Source organism: Pseudochaenichthys georgianus, chromosome 22 (genome assembly GCF_902827115.2).
Source record: "Pseudochaenichthys georgianus chromosome 22, fPseGeo1.2, whole genome shotgun sequence".
Taxonomy (NCBI): Eukaryota; Metazoa; Chordata; class Actinopteri; order Perciformes; family Channichthyidae; genus Pseudochaenichthys; species Pseudochaenichthys georgianus.
Genome location: NC_047524.1, coordinates 16020055 through 16039807, shown reverse-complemented (window position 1 = coordinate 16039807; position 19753 = coordinate 16020055). Strand labels below are relative to the sequence as shown.

The window sequence follows — 19753 nt, the reverse complement described above, 5'->3', positions numbered from 1 at the left end:
TTATTATCTTTTACCGTTTTTAAATGCCTTTGTCTGAATGTCTTTCATTTTTGTAAAGCACCTTGAATTGGCTTGTGTTGAAAGGTGCTATATAAATAAACTTGCCTTGCCTTTGCACATTCCGTTTTTTCAAGTCATCACAGTTTGAAATATTAACTAAGGTAGCATGCTGCCCCACAGTGGTGGGGAGAAAGAAGTGCGCTGGAAGAGAAAGATGTACGCTGGACAGATTTATCAAGCATCCCTTTTATTATCATCGCCTGTTACAAAAAGAACAAAATCTTCAGTGTTAATGAACTTAGCAACAATATAGCGAGTGTTGATTACAGATGATATGAGACGTTTATTCCTAAAGTAGTTGGAGAAGTATTAAAAACCTCTACACTGTTGACCTGGCCTTCTCTTTTCACAGCCTTCTCTGGAGCTGCAGTACAGACTCAATTTAATATGTCCATGCATCTCCTTAGTTAAAAAATCACGTAGTGACCCTTCTGATATGCTCAGACCCCTTATGATCTCTCTTCTCCCACCCAATAGTAAGCCATGGTATGCATGGAGCTATGAATTCATGAACGCACGATTATGCACAGTTTGATAGTTTTCTGGTCAGGAGGCAAACAGATCAACATGTATTTCAGCAGGTCCTAACTTGAACATTTAAACAATACATATCTTTTAAGTTAAGAAAAAAAGTACTGAAAACCCAAAGTTTGTTCCGTCAAGCTGGACATTTGTATCACTGCCACCCCTTGACAAATAACAACAAAAACTACTGCAGTATTCAAAAAGGGATTTCATTGAAAAATACAGGCGTTTCAAACAGAGGAATGGTTGCCACGCAGTTTAAATTAGGCTGGGTGTCATCTTAAAATTTAGAATAAAAATTGGCGATGCTGCTGCAAAACAGGAATGTGGTGGGAGTGGAGTAGTTTGTTTTGGTACAGTGTCTGGAGTGTTTGGAGTAAAGCAAGCTCTGCCTGCCCCCCCCGCAGTGAGACTGGGGGGGGGGGGGGGGGGGGGGGGGGTTTTGCCAGCGCCTCTGCCAGAGTCAGATGGAGGCTCGTCTACAGTACAGGTGGGGTGACGGAGGTTGGGTGAAAGGGGGGTGGCTGGGTGTTACAGTATGGTGTGACGGTGTAAGTGATAAGACCGAAGGGCAAAGGTGGTCTTTGTAGTGCAGTCAGGGTGGCTGCGGGGGGGTCTGTCGTCCTCTCACTATACCTTGGGCAGACCTTTGTCAGCCTCCTGAAGGGAAACACAAATGCAGAATGCTCAGTCTCCACATTCAAACACACCGTTGCGATTAGAAAGAATGATACTAAAATGAGCAGAGCAGCAGTCCTTACCTCTTCCTCTCTCTTGGTGAGTTTCCTGCTGACGCCTTGTAGCAGCTGCTGCAGCTCTCGAACGGTTTGGTTTAGTCCTGCAGTCATTTTCTCCTTTCTGTCAATCTCTTCCTATCAGACAGAATGACTGGTTTAAGCTCAACGTATCCACTTAGTCACCATACATAAAAACACTTACACCAGAATCTGTTTAAACACCCAAACTGCCCCAGGCTCTTACGGTTTGTGACGAGAGACTGCTATTCTCTATCAGGCCATCAGCGTTTTCCGTCACCTTGGAGAGCTCCCCCTGGATCAGATCAAGAGACTGCTGGGCCTACATTAGGGACCAGGAAGTTACACTTGTTAACAATGCGGCCTGGAGTTGGACTCCTTGCAGCAGGGTAGTCAAATAATGACGAGTATTCTTACCGTGTACAGGTCACCTGCCACTTTTTGCCTCTCGCTCTCTTCTGTCTCCAGCTTAGACAGAGTCTCAGTGAGCTGGGTTTTCAGCTGGAATAAAAACAGACACTCAGCACATGTTTTAAAGCACATTATAGCTTTCCGTTATCACCTGGGAATCCCATTTAAATCTAGCATTGGACTTACAGAAAAGGCATTATTTCAGAGCCTCCTGCCAACATAAAATGCGTTCATTACGGTGCTCAACATTTGCACAGTGGCACTACAACTAACAGTTATTTAGGGTAATCTAATGATTATTTAATTGAATAACTGTATATGCTATAAATGAATACATAACTTAAACCTTATTAGAATTATATTTACATAACAATTATAACCAAGCATTTGCACTTTGCAAAGCCAAAGGTTAAATGCATTGTTGCCGGAAAATATAGAGATGTATTGTAGCAAAACTTAAATGCTTGTTGTTTTTGTGTTGAAGTTCTCAGTGTAAATGATCAAGTCTCATTTTTGACATGCAAATGCAATGTCAACAATCGAATAACTGTTAACACAGGAATGGAGATCACAGACATACGTTTAGTGATACTATGGTACGACAGGCTAATAGACAGACAATCAGACAGACAAGGTTTGTGAGAAGGCCGAAGAGTGTAACATGTTAAGATTCAAGCTGAAGATGCACAAAATTAATAGTTGTTTGGGGACTCTGCAGAAGGAAGGCAAGCTGCAGTTAGTAGCCTGAACAGGCATGAGATAAGGTGCCAGTGTAAAGAAGGGAGGGTTAGTCTCTCAAAGTGTGAAGGAGAGTCATCACCCTCAATCTCAAAAACACAGAAATGTTTTTGAATGTAATGTTTGAGGTTACAGAGGATGACCCCCAGTAGCAGAATAGAAAGATCCCGTCCTGTAGCAGTGCAGAGCCACTGCCGAGTGAAATAAGGGAAAGGCTTTAAAAGGAGTGCTAGCTAGAGGGTGAACACCGCTTACCAAGTTCAGCTCCTCATTCTGTCTGAACGCCTCTGTATATGAGCCATCAAGTCTGGTCTGCAATTCAGTCAACAGATCTTTGAGCTGAAATTAAGTTTGAGATGACGTTTAATGGGAGTGTGTGGGAGTCGGTCCAGGACAGCACGACCAGCACAATCTACTCAGTGAGCTAATCAGGCCATGAGAACAGAAAGGGAACGCTATTTAACAGAGCCATGTAGGGATGAATAGAGCACAGGATCGTGGTGTGCATGACTGTAATTTACCCAAAGCAGTCTATTAGGTTAGTCATCTGGTGGTGTAAATAAGGCTTTGGTAGACTAATTGCTAGATTGCTAACAGTGTGGAGCATGTGTGCTTTCAGTGTCTGTGGTGTGTGCATTTGCCTCCAATAAACAGAAAATAACAAACATCCAAAACAGGAAATTAACATAAAAGTGACAAACAACAACTCGTGTTTTTGTCACAGGAGGATGATGCTGCTAGGACATGATTTAGGGATCCAAACAGAGAGGTATGTGCTTACCTCTCTGACCTCTGTTACATAGGTGGCACTCTCCTGCTCTGCTCTCTCCAGCTCAGACTCCAAGTGCTGCTTTTCTCTTCTAAGCTGCGGGGGAAAGAGAGGTTCAAAGATAGTGAGGACACAAACAAACCAGAATGTAACATGGCTGGTGATCTGAACAACAGCGTAAGTTTGAAATGAGCGTTTTTAGGAAGACTTACATTTTCCAACTCGGCCCCTTCAGTTAGTCTCTCAATCTCCTGATCCATAAGTGTGACTTTCTGGTTCATCTATAAAAAAAGAAAAAAAAGACACAGAAGAGTTATACAATGAAACAGGCACGCAGTACTATATCTGCTCAGTGATCTGTTGTGCTATCTGGGAGTTGTTACCTGAACACACACCTCTTTGAGCTCTCCCTGAGATGCCTCCAGCTTCACCTTCCAGCGGGACTCCTCCAGCTCCACGCTGTTCTGCAGGCGCTGCAGGATGCCCTCCTGTGGATGCAGCAGGAATGACAGCTCAGTTTGGAACGATGGGCCACCATAAAAGCACACATTTTAAAACCTCATCTTACCGTCTCTGCCAACACCTTCTTGTACGTCTCGCAGTCTTTCTGTAGGATCTTTTGTGCTTCCTCCGCTTCCTTCAGCTTCTCAGCCGCTCTCTGTTGAGAGGGAAGTTGCTTAAGATATCTTCAGTTTGAGGAAAGACATTAACCTTTACACTTCCACTTTATTTACCTCAGAGTCCCCTGATGCAGGGGTGGATAGTGCAGCTGAGCTTTCAGCTACTGCCCCCTCAAATCTGTGAAGCCACTCTTGGTGGTTCTAGAAGAAAGGAAGAGAAAGATAAACAAGGGACATCTATACACAGCAGAAGTACAACAGTGTAAGACGGGTAATCGAATACAATTTCCATGGTGATAAATGTCCCGTTAGCCTTACCTGCTCACTGGGCAGAGGCACATGGGGCAGAAGTCTCTGCAGAACATCTCGACACTCGGCCTGACACATTTCCAGTGCTGTCTGGTTCTCCTAAAAGGCGATGGGAGGGGGCAAAGAGGAAAAAGAATAAAAACAGAGGAGAGGAGATTGAGCACTCAAAGTTCAAATAGTTCAGTCGATGCGAAGACAAAGTCCAGGCGTCCTCAGGGCAGATGTCCACCACCTTTCTGCTTTTTCATTCACACCATGATTTTTCTTTAAACCCCTCATAATCAACGCTTCTGCTGATAAACCTCGTTTAGTGGTTATGCATTATGCCATTTCATAAATGACACATTTCATACTCATCATTGTTTCAGGAACCTCCTTACACTCAAGAACAATATACCAACCAGCCTTTTTTTATGTATACAAATATATTAAAGCTGCCAACCTACTTCCAACCACTTCTTTCGTAAATCAAGTAACTACAGGGTACAATATAGTTACCGTTTCACCTCCGATATCCCTCATGTACACACACATGTGGGAATAAGTGGTTTCAGTTACTATACACCTATAGTGTCTCACATTCCCCTTGAGAACTTGAAACTTTATTATCTGCCGGTTTCCTTTTTATTCCTTATTCATAGTGTAATTGTGTAGTTTCAGTTTTGCCAACTGCATTCAAGAGTGTTTCTTGTACTCAGTTGGAAAATAAATCTTGGTCTCAAGTCGACTGCCTGATTAAATGATGATTTAATTTGAAAAGCCATCCATCATGGCGCTCCAATCAATGTCACAGGAATTACTCACTTAACATAATCTTAAACTGTAATTTTAAAGCATTAGGATAAACGCTGTCTCACTCCTACTTCCAATTACCCTGAGAGAAAACATCAGCATCTTTCAAAAGGCCCATGCTACACCAAGTGTCAGCAACCTCCCATTCAGAGCAGATCACATGCTTCACACCTCCTGCAAGCAACAACACGTCAACCTTCTTTCGTGTATCTTGAAACTCTTAAATACGTAAAAGAAAATGCAGTCCTTCAACAATAATCTGGCTTCCTGCACTGTCACCCTGAGGCTGGCACTCTCACAACCACTCACATTACCACACTGCGTCACAGGGCAGCTCTGAGACGAGTTTAATACAAACAGTGTTTTATGACAGTACACAACAGCTGCCAAGGAACTCCCTGGCCCAGCTCTGAGGAGGTGCTTTCTACTATACTCGGATGGCAGAAGAGCAGCTGCGTGCTGACGGTTCAGCATTTACGCTTTCTTAATGTAGGCGACAAGGAGGGCACAGATATATACGTTCACTGTTAATAGACAGGCTATCTGGTAACCCACTCTATGTCTTCACTGAGGGATCTCCAGATACATGATGCTGGATTTAGTTACACAAGTCTTTCAGTCGCGAGTTGAGAGCATACTGAAACATAAGGCCACGTTGCATATTCATCAAACGTTTCGAATGATCCCTTTGGCATTTAAATCGGAGTGAATTAAACAGATTTTCATTGACTGATTAACTGGTGGTACCGACAGCACGGATGTCACAAAACGGAAAACATGCTAGAAATGAGTGACATGATAGAAAGACAGGAAGCGGCCGAAATGATTACAATGATATCAATCTAATGAAATAATGTCTAGGTCACTGCACACTCATTTCCAAGCATCAGCCAGGAAAATTATTTATATATTTATATTTCAGATCTTCAAGCAAAAATATTTGTTAAGTTAATTAAGTCAGAGATTCTCCTGGGGAGTAGCAGAGTTCAGCATTGAGCCAATTGAGGCCAAACAAAAGAGGCGAGGGGCAAGAGGTAGGTAAATGAGTATGCAGCTTTGTAATGGATGGTTGAAATAGGAAATCTCACTGGGTCAATTATGGCAAAAAACAGCATTTTTAGGGGGGGATGCATCAGATTGGAACTAGAGTGAAGCAGACTGAGGGGGGGAGGGGGGTGTCGAACCTTGACAGCTTTGCTGAGTTTCCCTTGAAGTATGGATTCGGTGGCTGACAGAGCTTCCATAGCACTCCAGTTTTTCTCCCGAAGCTCCTGTTTTGGTCAGTTCCAGAGAAATACTACTTTCAGTTCAGCCCCAGGAAATGCATTCAGTGACCCGAACATGAAGACTGGAAGAGTGATACAACAAACCGAACGCATTTCTCATTTTTACATTCCTACACTCTGCTCATCACCCATGCTCCAACAGCTAAAAATAAGTATGAACAACTAGCCTCGAGAATCCCAGTCTCACACCTCGTGTGGGTCACAGCAACATGCATAGTGTGCATTGTAACAATATTCTGCGAGTCATTTATATTCAAACGGAGGAAATAATATATATAGTAGATACAAAAATGAGGGGAAAAAAAAGTCCTGATTTTCAATTAAATTCAACTTTAAAGAATAAAAAGGTAGGCGAGTCCAACAGTCTGAATCACCCACAAGCACAGACAAGCTTTGCCGGAATAGTGAAGGCCAATGGCAGCATATCAGGAGTAGGCTGGGAGCCCTGTTATGCAACACTGAGCTTTAGCTATCCAAATCAAGATAGACATCTGTGCTGATGTGCATGTTTAGAACACAACCTCAGCTGAAGGTGGTGTTTGCATTTGGTTTAAAAAAGAAGAAGCAAAACAAGCGAGACTAAATGGCGGTGGACAACAGGAAGTATGGATGTATGCAGGGCAGTGTGTGACTCCAGTGTGAGGGGAGTGTTTAGGGTGCCACACAAGGGGAGGGGGATGATGTCTCATAGGGCTGGACCAGATACTGGTGTAATACAGTTCAGGTCATCGCTGTGGGAAACCTACGTTGTTCTTCTTCCTGTGAAGCTCCACGGAGTCTCTCAGCTCGGCCAGCTCAGCCTGCAGATCTGAGACCTGCTTGTCCTTCTCTGTCAACCTGACAGACAACAACATAACTTATTGTGAATCATTATATAGTAGGGGCCTTTGAAATGAAAACATGTGGAAAAGGTATGTGTAATGATACATCATATGGAATGCAACATGACTTACGCTGATAGAAGCTCTGTGCTTGGCACTGCTGCCTGGGACTGCTATTTGAGGAGGGGAAACGAAAAAAGAAGAACATTTAAGACAAATTCAAACATGAACCAAAGTCAGAAGAGCTCTTTCATCCAAATGAATTTGTTGTCCAATTCATATCGTCTAGCTAGAGGAATCTTGCTGATTTAATCCAAAATACATGTCACACTTGCACAGAATTCCTTTGCGGTGTTTCCTCACCTGTTGCTGCATCTGCTCCACCTGCTCACTCACTGCCTTTGTCCTCGCCTCCATCTCAGCCTGCAGCATCTGGATCTCTTGGTCCTTTGCTGCCAGCCTGTGGGTCAGATGTGTTGCTCGTTAGAATCATTTGTGAAGGAAGCGCTGAACAACTTCATGTTAAGGTGTGTGTCGGTGGGGGGGGGGGGTTAACCTACTGAGCATGGAGTTTTTGGAGCTCGGCATCAGAACTGGACACTTGTGTTGTCTCCTTCTGTCTCAGCTGCTCCATCTCTGTCTGCAGGGCAGCCAACTGCTGCTCCAGAGCCTGAGAGACAACATGTATTTAGATAAGAGCTCAAAGTCGGACTGGACAACATTAACAATATCATGAAGACTATGTGAAATGTGCAAATCTAGTATATCATTAGAAAAGAAAAGCCCACACCTCTACCGCCTTCTCTCTGGTAGAGCTGCTCTCCTGTGCCGTCTGTAGACTCTCCTCCACTGACTGTAGCTTCACATCCTTCTCCTGGATCCTATAAAAGCATATTGAGCCAAAGGTTTGTCACACTAAAACAGTTTGACGTCACACAGAGAGAAGGTATCTGGGATGAAAGGACATTAAAGAATACACAGGCTCTCGTGACAGTGGATAATTACAATCAGGGGTGTGTCAAGGTAGTGGCCAGGGGGAATGAGTTTGATCTGCCTACAGTAGAACAAGTAGTAGCCTTGGGCAAATAACATGAAATTATGACCTACACCAGCTGTTCATCTATTGTCTGGTGTTAAGGACACTAAAGTCAATGTTGGTCAGTGTGTATTATGGCGCATTTCCACTGCAGGGCCTCGCACGGCTTAGTACGGTATAGTTAGGCCAGGCTCACTTTATGCTGCGTTTTCATTACAGTTTAGTAGCTGGGGCAGTAACTATAGTAACGCAGTGTAGGCGGAACCGTGACGTCATCTTCAATGCGAACCACAGAAAACCAACATCAGCCGTTAGCTGGTAGCACTCAAGCTCACAGCTCCTCATATCTGTTCAGAAACTAGACAAAAGTTAAACAAGTACAAACCACAGACTGCCTGTGTCATGGCGAATACAGTCGCTGGTTTATTTATGTCTGTATAGGCCGTTGTTGCGCGTGTGTAGACGGCCAGAGCATATACTGCGTTAGCTTAGCCGATCTCCATTCAGAAAACACGCATTTTAAAAAGGTTTTTCGCCTGCCGTCTGTCTGCAGACTTGTCAAAGCATTAATTCATGGTTTTTACTAACCGGTATCAGTATGTTGTTACTTCGGCCTCATTTTGAAACGTGTATTACAATTAAATCACGGTCAAATATGTTCATCTTGTTGTAGTTGTTGCCCCCTTGCCAGCGATTCTCTGTCTAGTTCAGCGTACTCAGCCCGGTTGTTGGCCTGGAAAGAACTTGTATTTTGGAGAGCCAGAAAAACAGTACCCGTTAGCCGGTACTACCCCTAGTGGAAACGCAACCACAAACGGGCCGGGTTTGGCACGGCACGCTTAAACCGCGCTGTAGTGGAAATGCGCCATTAGTGTGTAGCGGAAAGGTTGGGTGATCACAAAACACCAAAGTCAACTTGAGTGATCTTACATGCTCTGGAGATCTTCTATCATTGACTCTGATGGTGCCTGTGATGAGAGAAAAATACAATTTAAAAAATACAGAACGAGGTGTGAAAAACACAGCAACTTCTTTACGTAAAGATTTTAGAGATCTCACCTGTTCCGCTGTCATTGTCTTTAAGGCCTCCATTTCCTGTTTTAGTCCCTTGTTTTCCTCTCTTACAGCCTGCATCAGGGAGAGAAATGACTTAAAGATTTTCCTTCCCCCCCCCCCCCCCCATTAGGGATTGTGATTACAAAGCAAGCAGGGAAATGCAGAGTCATTGAAAGCCTGCTGATGTCAGTAAGAGAGTGTGTGAGGCACCTTGAGCTCCTCCTCCTTGTTGGCCACCTCGATCAGCCCCTTCTCCAGCAGGTCCTCCACAGTTTTCATGTTGTCTTCCTTTTCCCGAACACTGGGTGGGAAGCAATGTTTGACAAGGTCATCAGGTTATTCTTTAGAACTTATAAAAGCGACACGTCTAGCCCAACACGTTTAACCAGCTGACTTGTTCAAAATATGTTTCACACACACCTCATCTGGAACTGGTCCAAGGCTATTTGGGAGGCAGTCTACATGGGGAGAGACAGATAAAAGAGGGTGTGTTAAAGAGAAGAACACAAACACATTGGGGCCTTTTAATTATTGGAAAAACAGTCACGGTACATGGCTAACCTGATCAGAAATCAGATTCTGCAGATTCTGAACCTCTGCCTTCATGGACATGTTATCATTGTGCAAGGCCTGCAGAGGAAAACAACAAAACGTATTTCACTGAGACATGACAGGATCTGACAGACATAATCATTACTCTGTCAAAGGGTTGGGAATGACTGGTTTGGGCAGTAGATAGGCTCTTTGACCCGCCAGGACACAACTTACATTTAACTAAAACGTTCTTTTCTTTGTGCTCGACAAAAGTGAAATAGTGAGAATATCTCCAGGTGGAGAAACTAGACTTGAGCTCCGCCGCCGCCATGATAGTCTTGTTAGTAAACAACACAAACACGCCCACAGCCCATCTCCACATGTGACACAGGAAGTATTTAAGTACATTTACTTTACATGTTCTCATCTCTGTTCACCTGGCTGTTGACTATATAAAAAAACTAACGCAGTAACGGAGTAACGCACCATGTAGTAACGGTAACTGAGTTACTGAATTGAAAAAGTAATGCGTTAGAGTACTAGTTACTGCCAAAAATAACGGCGTTACAGTAACGCGTTACTTTGTAACGCGTTAGTCCCAACACTGGGAGTAAATGATATCTGTTCGGCATGTGCAGATGTGAACTGCTCTTTCCAGCAGGGCGGTGTACATGGTCTTCAATCCATATCCCCATAGTCCAGCAGACTAATGAACTGATGCAATTTTAGTACAGGAAGCTGTAGATAAAGCGGCTTTACCTGCATACTCGTTTCTCTAGTGGCCCCACCGCTCCTCTCGGCATTTAGAGAATCCTCCAGACTCTTTCTCTGCAACTCCTTCTCAGCCAACCTGAGGGGAACAGTAGGAAGAGTGCATGAGAAACAGCTTCAAAGGAATAACCTATCTATATGTTTGAAAAGGTCAAGTGTTTCTTACAGCTTCTGTAGCTCCTCAAAGTGAGATACATGGCTGACCTACAGGAGAAAGAAATGACACATTAGCCTAAATTCATACTGTAGCGCAGGCGGCATCTCTTTTTCTGACTTAAAAACTGAATGAGGTTGACCCGTTTACCTGTGTAGACATCTGGGCCTGCAGGGCCTCGTTCTGGACTTGCAGGGTCTCGCTCTGGACCTGAAGACCTTGGTTTTCATTAATAAGGTCCTGTTAAACACAGTCTATATTAGTTGACAAGAAGTGTGGGTTGCTCTGCTTCACCTACATATAGAATCAACACTTCAGAGTACTAAAGTGCCTCTTAGATGTTGTGGAGGCTCACCTGAACCCGGCCTTGCAGCACGTCATCAGGCATGCTGTGCTGGGACATCAGCATGCCATCATCCATCAGCTCCATCACTCTCTGCTCCAGCCGCTCCTTGGACACCATGGCTTCAGTCAGGCTGCTGTGTATGGTCTGGATCTCCTTGTTCTTGTTGTTCATCTCCGTCTCCACTGCAACCAGCTGGCTGTGCAGATCTACATACACACACACACACACACACACACACACACACACACACACACACACACACACACACACACACACACACACACACACACACACACACACACACACACACACACACACACACACACACACACACACACACACACACACACACACACACACACACACACACACACACACACACACACACACACACACACACCATCAGTTGCTGAATGTAACCTAATGATTTCTCTTTAATGTATTCAGAAAGCTACAAAGGATTTCATCTCAAATGCAACAGGATGTATCACCTTGGTTTGAGGCCTGGAGCTTCTCCCTCTCAGTGTTGACATTGTGGAGGAATTTCTGCAGTTCTTCCCAGCTTCTCTTCGCATCCTGCAGCTGGGCCTGGAGATGGAGAGATACATCTACTTTACTGAATTGTACCAAACATTTGAATAGAAAACAAGTCTTGTACTGCCACACTAAAAAGGTAAACTAACAAATAACATCCTTTTATTTCAGTGTTAATATCTTTACCGAGTCTATGGCTTCCTACTACCTTCAACAAGCCTTTTGTTGACTCAAGAATTCAAACACAACTCGGGATGTTGCAAACTGTGTAGTGTATCATAAGCATTTTAATTGATTTGTATTAAGTCTGTGCAATAAAGAACATCTCAACTCTCCAGTTATTTGCTGAGACTCTTGTGTATAGAGCCAGCGACAATATTTTCCATCTTTGATCGTGGTCAATTCAATGAAAAGACAGGAAAGGCAGATCTGGGTGTCTCACAGGAAAGCGTTGTTCATACACAGCACAAAGCTTCTAACATTCCTGCTTCACAAGCCAACACAATCCTTCCAGCCCAGGTTATATTTCCCACACCCCCTCCCCAGGACTTCCACTACAACCTCCTCCCATTTCCTCGGCAATGCTTCCACACCCACCAACCAGATTTGAAGCAGTGCGGAATGGCCCAGAGCTTTAAACAGCTCTGTTCATTTTTGTCTCGGCTGGGGAAACTGAAGCTAAATAAACACATTGTGCATCTGGATTAGCGTACCTCCAGCTGGGACACGTTCTGCTTGTAGTTGACCTCCAGTGACTTCCTCTGGTGCTCCTCCTGCTGCAGCTTGCTGTTGTTGTCTGCCAGCTCTTTCATCAGACCGGTGTACTCAGAACGCAGATTGTTCAGCTCTGCTGAATTCCTATGGAGAAAAAATCATCATAAATGATAGATGTGGAAATAGATGAGGGGGCATCATTGTTGGCTGCATTGATGAAACACACCACAAATAGCATGTATGTGGCATTTCACATTATGTAACTGTGCATAGTAGATGGGTCTCTTAAAGGTGGGGTAGGTCATTTTGGAGAAACCAGCTCGAGTGAGCTAGAATTTGAAAATACACAGCTGGAAAAGATCTGCCACTTCCTTACAGAGCCCCTCTCCAACAGACACGCACGTGCACATGACCAATGAGGGCATGAGATAAGTTTGTGCACAGATGGAAGGCTGACAGGCAGGTAGGCCATCCAGTTACTTTAGCCGGGCCGGCTCAGATGATTGGTCGTGCTTTTTACAGCGCTACGGCTTCCACAGATGACATTTTCTTATGGATTTTTTGTCAAAGCACTTAAGATATTCATTGCTATCGGGATGTTAAGAGCATTCCATGGAATATAACAAGTGCATCTTGAGCCGGTTTCTCAAACTTACCTACCCCACCTTTAACGTGAGCAACACATGCAGGAGAAAGGAAGGGCAAATGAGCTAAAATTAAAAACACAATGCTGAAATTCTAATATTGTTTTACTAAGATGAGCAGATAAGACATGTAGGAAGCATGACCAGTCGCAGATATTGCAGTGCAACACTCACTTGCTCTCCATCTGGTTGGTGGCAGAGCTGACTGCATCCCTCAGGATGCCGTTCTCCTGCTGCAGTCGAGTGATCTGGCTTTCCAGCTGCTCCCTCACCTGCTGGAACTACATATACAAGAGGATTCAGTCTCAATACAACATTGTTCGATTTGTTCAAATTATTCAAATGTCAGGATTTTCCCAATTGTATTAGTTCTATGTAATGTTGTCTAATGTGAAACTGTGCTTATAATAAAACATGGGAAAGTGTTGATGCTTATGTAAGAAATCTGCTCACCTTGATCTGCATGGACTGGAGCTCCTGGTAGCTGCCCTGTGCTTTGCCCTGCATGCTCCCCAGTTCTTTCTCCACGGCTGCACGTTGGTCCCTCATCACGGCCTCCACTCGGGATGTCTTCTGCTTCTCAATATGAAGCTCCTACAGCACAGTAGAAAAACTAAATATTAAGCTCTACACCGAGACTGAAAGTACTATTCGATTTGGAGAGTAAGTTGAGAATAAAATGGTGTCATGACATCATGTGATTCAGGAGGTAGAACATGGGAATCCTGACCTGGCTAAGCTGCTTCACTTTGTCCTTGGCAATGGACGCCTCCTCTTGTACAGTTGTAAGAAGTCTCTCTCGCTCCTGTAGAGCTGGGTCAGGCCTGGCTGCAGACTGGTGGTGAGACACATAATGTTAAAATAAAAGTGGTCATAGCTGGTTCAACTATAAGCACCATGTCTCCTGCGAAATAAAAAATTAAATGTTTCTCGTCCCCACACTTTTTCTTCTCTATGCATCACTTATTAATGTCTCACTTTGAAGCAGGCATCCAAAGCATTGGGGCTCTTTTCCCGGAGAAGAGTCATCACACTGACGGCCTCGGCCTCTGACAGAGCGAGGCTGGACAGACCAGACAGCAACTCCTTCAGCTTCACCCCGGTGTTCTCTGATTAAACACATACGACAGGGTACACCATTTAGCATGTTATCACAACAAACACAACCAAATGAGGGATCAGACTTGTTTTCCCTCTCACCTTTGTCGGTCTCATTCTTCTGTTTCTTGCCACTCCCTTTAGCTGGTGCATCGTTGTTATGACCTGCCTGGTGGTTGGCAGAAGCCGCCAAATCTGCCAGAACATGGGCTTCGTCAACTGGATTGAAGGAAAAGTGGTTGATTCGAATACTAGGATTTGGTTTAAGAAATGTAGATATTACTTTGCTTGTGTATCAGCCTTACCATGCTCGGTCTTCTGCTTCTTGGAGGAGTTCTTCTTCTTGCCACTCGTAGCAACAGGGGTTGCACCGTCCAGAACTTTGGTTTCCGCCACAATAGGAGCTTCCTTCTTCACTGGGGCCGGCTCGGACTTAGCCTCAGGCTGCTGGTCATCCACTGCAACTAAGGAATCATTTATTGAATTAAAGAGTTAGCTATTTCTGTCTAGGAGATGCACACCCACATTCAACAGTGCCCTAGGCTACTCACCAGGCTCTGCTTTTTGTTTCTTCTTGTCCTTCTTCTTCCCAGAGGTTTGGGGAGGTGTCTGAGCCTGAACAGGAGCCTGGACAGATTGGACCTGGACCTCAACCTCAAGCAGGGGAGAGGGGGGGCTGGACTGTTTGCCCGCAGACAGAGTTTGCTCTGACTTGCGGCTCACCGGCTTGGATCCGTTCATCTCTGGCTCCTCAGAGGAAGCTGCAGCAGCAGCAGCCGCAGCAGCCTTGGCGGCCTTCTTGTCCTTCTTCTTCCTCTCCCTCAGACCAACAGGAGCCTCAGGTGACACAGAGACCGGCACGTAAGGAGTAGGCGTCTCTGGAGCTGGATCTGGTGTAGCCACTGGTGTAGATTCCTCTTCTACCTCCATAGCGTTGGTACCATCAGCCAAATCAAAGTCCTGCAGATCCTCTTCAGACTCTCCTCCACCTCTGCCGCCGCCTCCTCCTCCTCCACTAGCACTCTCCCTCTTCTTGCTCTTCTTCTTGTCATTCTTCTTACGCGTGTCTGGCTTGGATGGTGGTAGCTTGAGGTCTCGTTTCTGCCGGGCCAACACCTCATCGTAGGAGGTCTCCTTCATGAAGAGCCAGAAGAAGAGGAACATCAGGGCGATGACCAGGGTGGGGGCCAGGATGAGCAGGTACTGAGAGTCGTAGATATCCAGCGCCATTCTGAAAGGGTTTGGAAAAGAAGGGATCAATATTTTATTTTGGCCTCATCGTTCAAAGTAACCACGAAACAAATTGCATGTGTATTTCCCACATACTGAATGTGTGACATTGTGGCGATAGCTTTCCACCAACAGAAGGCAACTGGCAAATTCTGCTACAAACCGAGAGAGCACAAGAACAGACAAGCACACATATTTTATGAAATTGAATCTGAGATTTCAGCTTGCTGCTCCTATCCCAGTCCTGCGGTTAAATTATTCTTACTTTTGCAAGTGTGAACTGGTGCACATATGAGATGTGGTAGGTGGAGGTGTGACAGCCTATCCTTTAAGCGATATGATTAAATGAGATAACACCAACACAGCTACATATCTTCTCCATCAGGACACATTTTTTAACATGGCTTCATACAGCTCACAAAGGGGACAAAATAGGTCAAGAACATCCGAGTGACAACTAGGCTTAAAAGAAGATGGGTCACTATCTTATTTAGTCACTTCCCCTCCTTCAACCCCCACAAAGACGACACGGTGGTATTCGAAACTCATATCAGCATGGATTTGCAAGAGGCAAAAATACCCCCACACATGCATGTGTCACACACTGAGGTCTGCTGCAGCTGCAGTTTGACCCCTGCTTGCTTTAAGCCAACGGAGAGGAGGTTCTTCTTCTTCTATCAAAGGCAAAATTAACAGAGTTGAGAGGTCCTTTAGAGACAACATCCGTTAGGCTCAGTCAAAGACATTCTTAGGAACTATGTGTTGTCTGCTCAAGGCTACACGGTACACATTAATTGGGGTGGAATCTATGAAGAGAAAGCCGTAATCATTTGAGACACCATATTGTTAACTAGAACCCCCTATAAACCAAATGTAAATAATTACATCTAATTGGCAAAAATGACACTGAGAAAATGGCTGTTTAGATGACGTAGACTGTATATGTATAATGAATGAGCTTACATATTTTCTTGATTATCCTCTTACATACTTATATGATTTTTTTCTTGCAGCACATATTATTCTATTAGCTCAAACTGATCAGACCCCAGGTGGCATGTTTGATGTTAAAATAGCTGAGGTGGTGCTGCAATGTCGTATGTGGCAGAGTAGAACTCGTTTTTAAACATTATTGCATCTGGAGAGTACGTTTTGCAACACACAGCAGCAATGCCTTGTGCAAACTTTCACTACATAAGAAATCATCACTTCTGTGAAAACCTGGGTGACGGCAGCATCATTGTTGTGTCAACACTGCAGGGTGGCAGCGACAGTGAGTGCCATGAAGTGGTGACCAATCCCATTCTATACCAAGGATCTGTAGCAGTAATTAGTTTGGGAGTCCGTGTCTTAAAGCAGACCTCTTTAGTCATTTGGATTAAGCAGATTACCCATGATAATACATTTAAGAATAACTTTCCACTGCAGGGCTTCCTGCGAACTGACGAGCTTAGCCTTATAGTTAAATGATGACCCCGTTTCAGTCACACCTCAAAAACCTCTTCCACGGCACACACAGGTTTACCAGGTCGGTTACAATATCTAATAGTTTTACATATCTTTTTTGGAAACTGGTTTTGGACTTTAAAGCACCTCCCTTTAAGCATAGACCAAATATTATTATATAAGCGTTGAGTCTGGCAAATACATCCGATAGGCTTACTAGGTTATTAGGAATGTTTGCTTTATGCATGTACATTTTTCTAGAGATGTTTGTATAGTAACTGTGTCAAAGAGCATGCATTCCTACACACTCGATAGGCTGCAGCGAAGGAAAAACCAATAGAAAATATGTGTGAACAGTGAGCAGAGAAATAGCTGTTGGTTAAGAGAGCGCTGTGGAAACTCAGCACTGAGTCATAACCCAAGCCATTATAGAAAGGAAAAGTTTAAAACTGTTACGGTCTAATGTATAGTATTAATATGATGTTTTACCCGCTACCTCATTGGAAGATGCCTCGTACTAAAATGACACTACAGAAATCCCAAACCAAGTGTAATAAACAGCAGAACAAGACTAAAAAAGGCTTTCAGTTGACTTCAGATTGTACCCATATTAAAACTGGACATAAACCAACCAGGCCAACGTTTTTTTAAATAAGTCATTAGACATAAAGAAGCCATAGTACATCATGTACTACATACCATACACACCCTGGGTGAATTGTGTAACAACTGCTAACATTCACTGGCTCTGGAATGAGGACATTCTTTGTTATGTTACATTCATTCATTGTGTGATCCAGGAAACTTCCATGTCAGACCAAATGAAGACAAGAAATTACTCTTAATAAAGCAACTTTGCTTCTGGGCGTAATAATCAAGGGTGGAGTAAGTGGCATAAAAGTTTGAAGCCTGCTTGCTTCCCTTTAGTCCCTGGCCTCAGAGAGGAAGGGGCATGAGTTTCCTTGTGCAGCCCGAGCCTTGTCCCAGCATCAGAATGAGCCTGGGGGACAAAGCTCTCTCGGGCTGTTGGCTCCTCGGAATCTAGCCACTTAGCTGGCCAGGCCTCCTGATTTGGCAGGCGTGGACAGAGAGGGAAGCCCTGATAACTATCGAGTCTAAAAAGCTGTGCTGACAGTACTTGAAAACCAGGACAGGCAGCAATTTATAACTTTAAGATGGGAAGAATTCACTTAAAAAGCAAATCAAGGGTCCAGGAAAGCACAGAAAGCAATTTTTCTAGATATATAAACATAAAGATAACATGTTAGATTTAGAATTGGACTACAAAATCATAATAAGACAAAGACGGTGTGCTGGTGCTAGGCAAATGGCAGAAAAGGTTAAGTATTACAACATTTTATATAAATAAGCCATGTAGCAAATAATTTAAAAGGCATGACTCCACAACAAAAGAAGACTATGAAACTATATTAACGATCCGATAGTTACCCTTTATCAGTAAAGTTTAAATGGCTGCATGCCATAACAAACTAATGTATTTACAAGTGATCGGCATGGCAATTGGGAGGTGGTACCTTGAATAGTTAAGCCTGACAAATGATAATGTACAATCATAATTCCTGTAATAAACTATAAACAAGTAGCAAAGTCCACAGACAGTATGGCATCATAGTAGGAAAACATTAACAAATCTGCTCTTCCTGTTGAATCAAGTACAACTAAGACACCCTAGATAAGGGCTTATCTGAAGCTATAGCTCAAGGAAATTAACAATGATGCTAACAAGATAAAACTGATACCATGCGTCAAGCTCAGGCATACATTTAAAAGACTCATAATTTCTCAAAGTGGGGCAATTGGGGTGCTTGAGGGATTTCAAAGATTCTCCAGAAAATACTTTCATTCAGCGTCAAAGTTAGATCAACAAACTATACATGTATTAGGACACAGTGTGACATTTATATTCACTTATTTGCTCATTTCTTTATTCAAGGTGTAGTAAAGCTACCAACATAAGTATTGTTCATTTACATACCAAAAGTAATAACAACACCACAACTGGTCTTAGATGTCCATTGAGCCTCCTCACAATTCAACAAGAGCTGTTCAGTGTAGTTGAGTACCAAATGTCCCAGCATGCTTCGTCATGTCTAATCGCCGGGGCCGGCCTTGTGCTCACTACTGAACCAAGATATGTAATGGCAGCTGTTCGTACAGTAAGAAATAGAGTACTTGTGGATACAGCAGCCTGCAATCTCAGAAATAGCAGAACTGATCCAGCTACAGCGGTTATCTTCCGTGCTAGCCCAGATTAGCTTATAAATCACACGTTATAATGGAATAAACCATAAGAGCATAAGAATAGTTACACATGTCGACGAAAAGCACACTTTACCGACATTATTAGCACAAAAGTGGGGGCTAAATAGTGGTCCGGATACGACTACAAGTAGTAGTAGTTGTATTATCCACACGGGAAAAGGCTTGCCTCTCAAGTTCGTCTCAGAGTGGCTACAGCTCAGCATGATGAATGGGCTAGCTAACATTAAAGCTAACCAACTAACGTGAGGCAGGTTAGCCGACCAATCCAATTATTGGTACAGAGGACGACTCCACAGATGGACTGATTAAGCTATCATATTAGCAGGAACAATTGTATTTCCTTCCCACACACTCAGTCCGTGTGGAGGCGTGGACCTCTGCCTCACCGGCCTCGCCTCGCTGGTGACCCAACCTCCCTCTCTCCTGAAATCTGTGACCCGGTTTGCTGCTTCTTTCTTCCGCTCAAGTCCTGAGGGCCGTTCCCAGGCCTGGGTGAGAGCTTAGCCGCGGTGAGACCGGAATGAGCGGCCTGTTGACGGAATACACATAATACCAACGAGAACAGCTGATTGAGGCGTACCTGTAGCTTTAGTTTGCTGTTCCCGTGGCTGGTGGTTAAATGGCGTTGTTCTGCGTTGACTCCGGCAGACTCCTGACTTCCCAGGGCAGCTCCAGCTTGGCTTTCTTCTACGCTATCCGTCACACTATCTGCCGTTTCTGGTTCGCGGGGGCGGGTCATACTCAGGATGCTTTGGTGCGCTTGTTTTGAGATTCCGGGCACACCGTTCGGGGCGGCTAGTAAGCAAGGCTAATTAAAGAGA

General features: G+C 44.0%; 1 protein-coding gene across 7 annotated transcripts; it reads right to left on the bottom strand.

Annotated features, from left to right (window-relative positions):
- Positions 1-226: 226 nt before the first annotated feature.
- On the bottom strand, positions 227-19658 carry ktn1 (kinectin 1). 7 transcript variants are annotated; one of them, XM_034110975.2, is made up of 36 exons: positions 19513-19658; positions 14525-15204; positions 14279-14437; positions 14076-14192; positions 13854-13984; positions 13606-13710; positions 13329-13469; positions 13050-13156; positions 12231-12375; positions 11475-11571; positions 10993-11189; positions 10788-10877; positions 10650-10687; positions 10472-10562; positions 9740-9808; positions 9599-9636; positions 9389-9479; positions 9182-9250; positions 9053-9090; positions 7877-7967; positions 7647-7756; positions 7450-7546; positions 7219-7259; positions 7012-7102; positions 6164-6250; positions 4197-4286; positions 3993-4079; positions 3827-3916; positions 3642-3746; positions 3471-3539; positions 3271-3354; positions 2745-2828; positions 1758-1841; positions 1567-1662; positions 1347-1457; positions 227-1245 (listed from the first exon to the last, which is right to left on the bottom strand). In XM_034110975.2, exons 2-36 carry the CDS (start codon positions 15201-15203, stop codon positions 1216-1218), a joined length of 3849 nt encoding a protein of 1282 aa, XP_033966866.1. In that variant the 5' UTR covers position 15204; positions 19513-19658; the 3' UTR covers positions 227-1215. The 7 variants fall into 7 exon arrangements, with proteins under 7 accessions (XP_033966866.1, XP_033966868.1, XP_033966867.1 ...); XM_034110977.2 differs by having other exon boundaries at positions 3654-3746; XM_034110976.2 differs by having other exon boundaries at positions 7219-7256.
- Between the last annotated feature and the right edge of the window lie 95 nt (positions 19659-19753).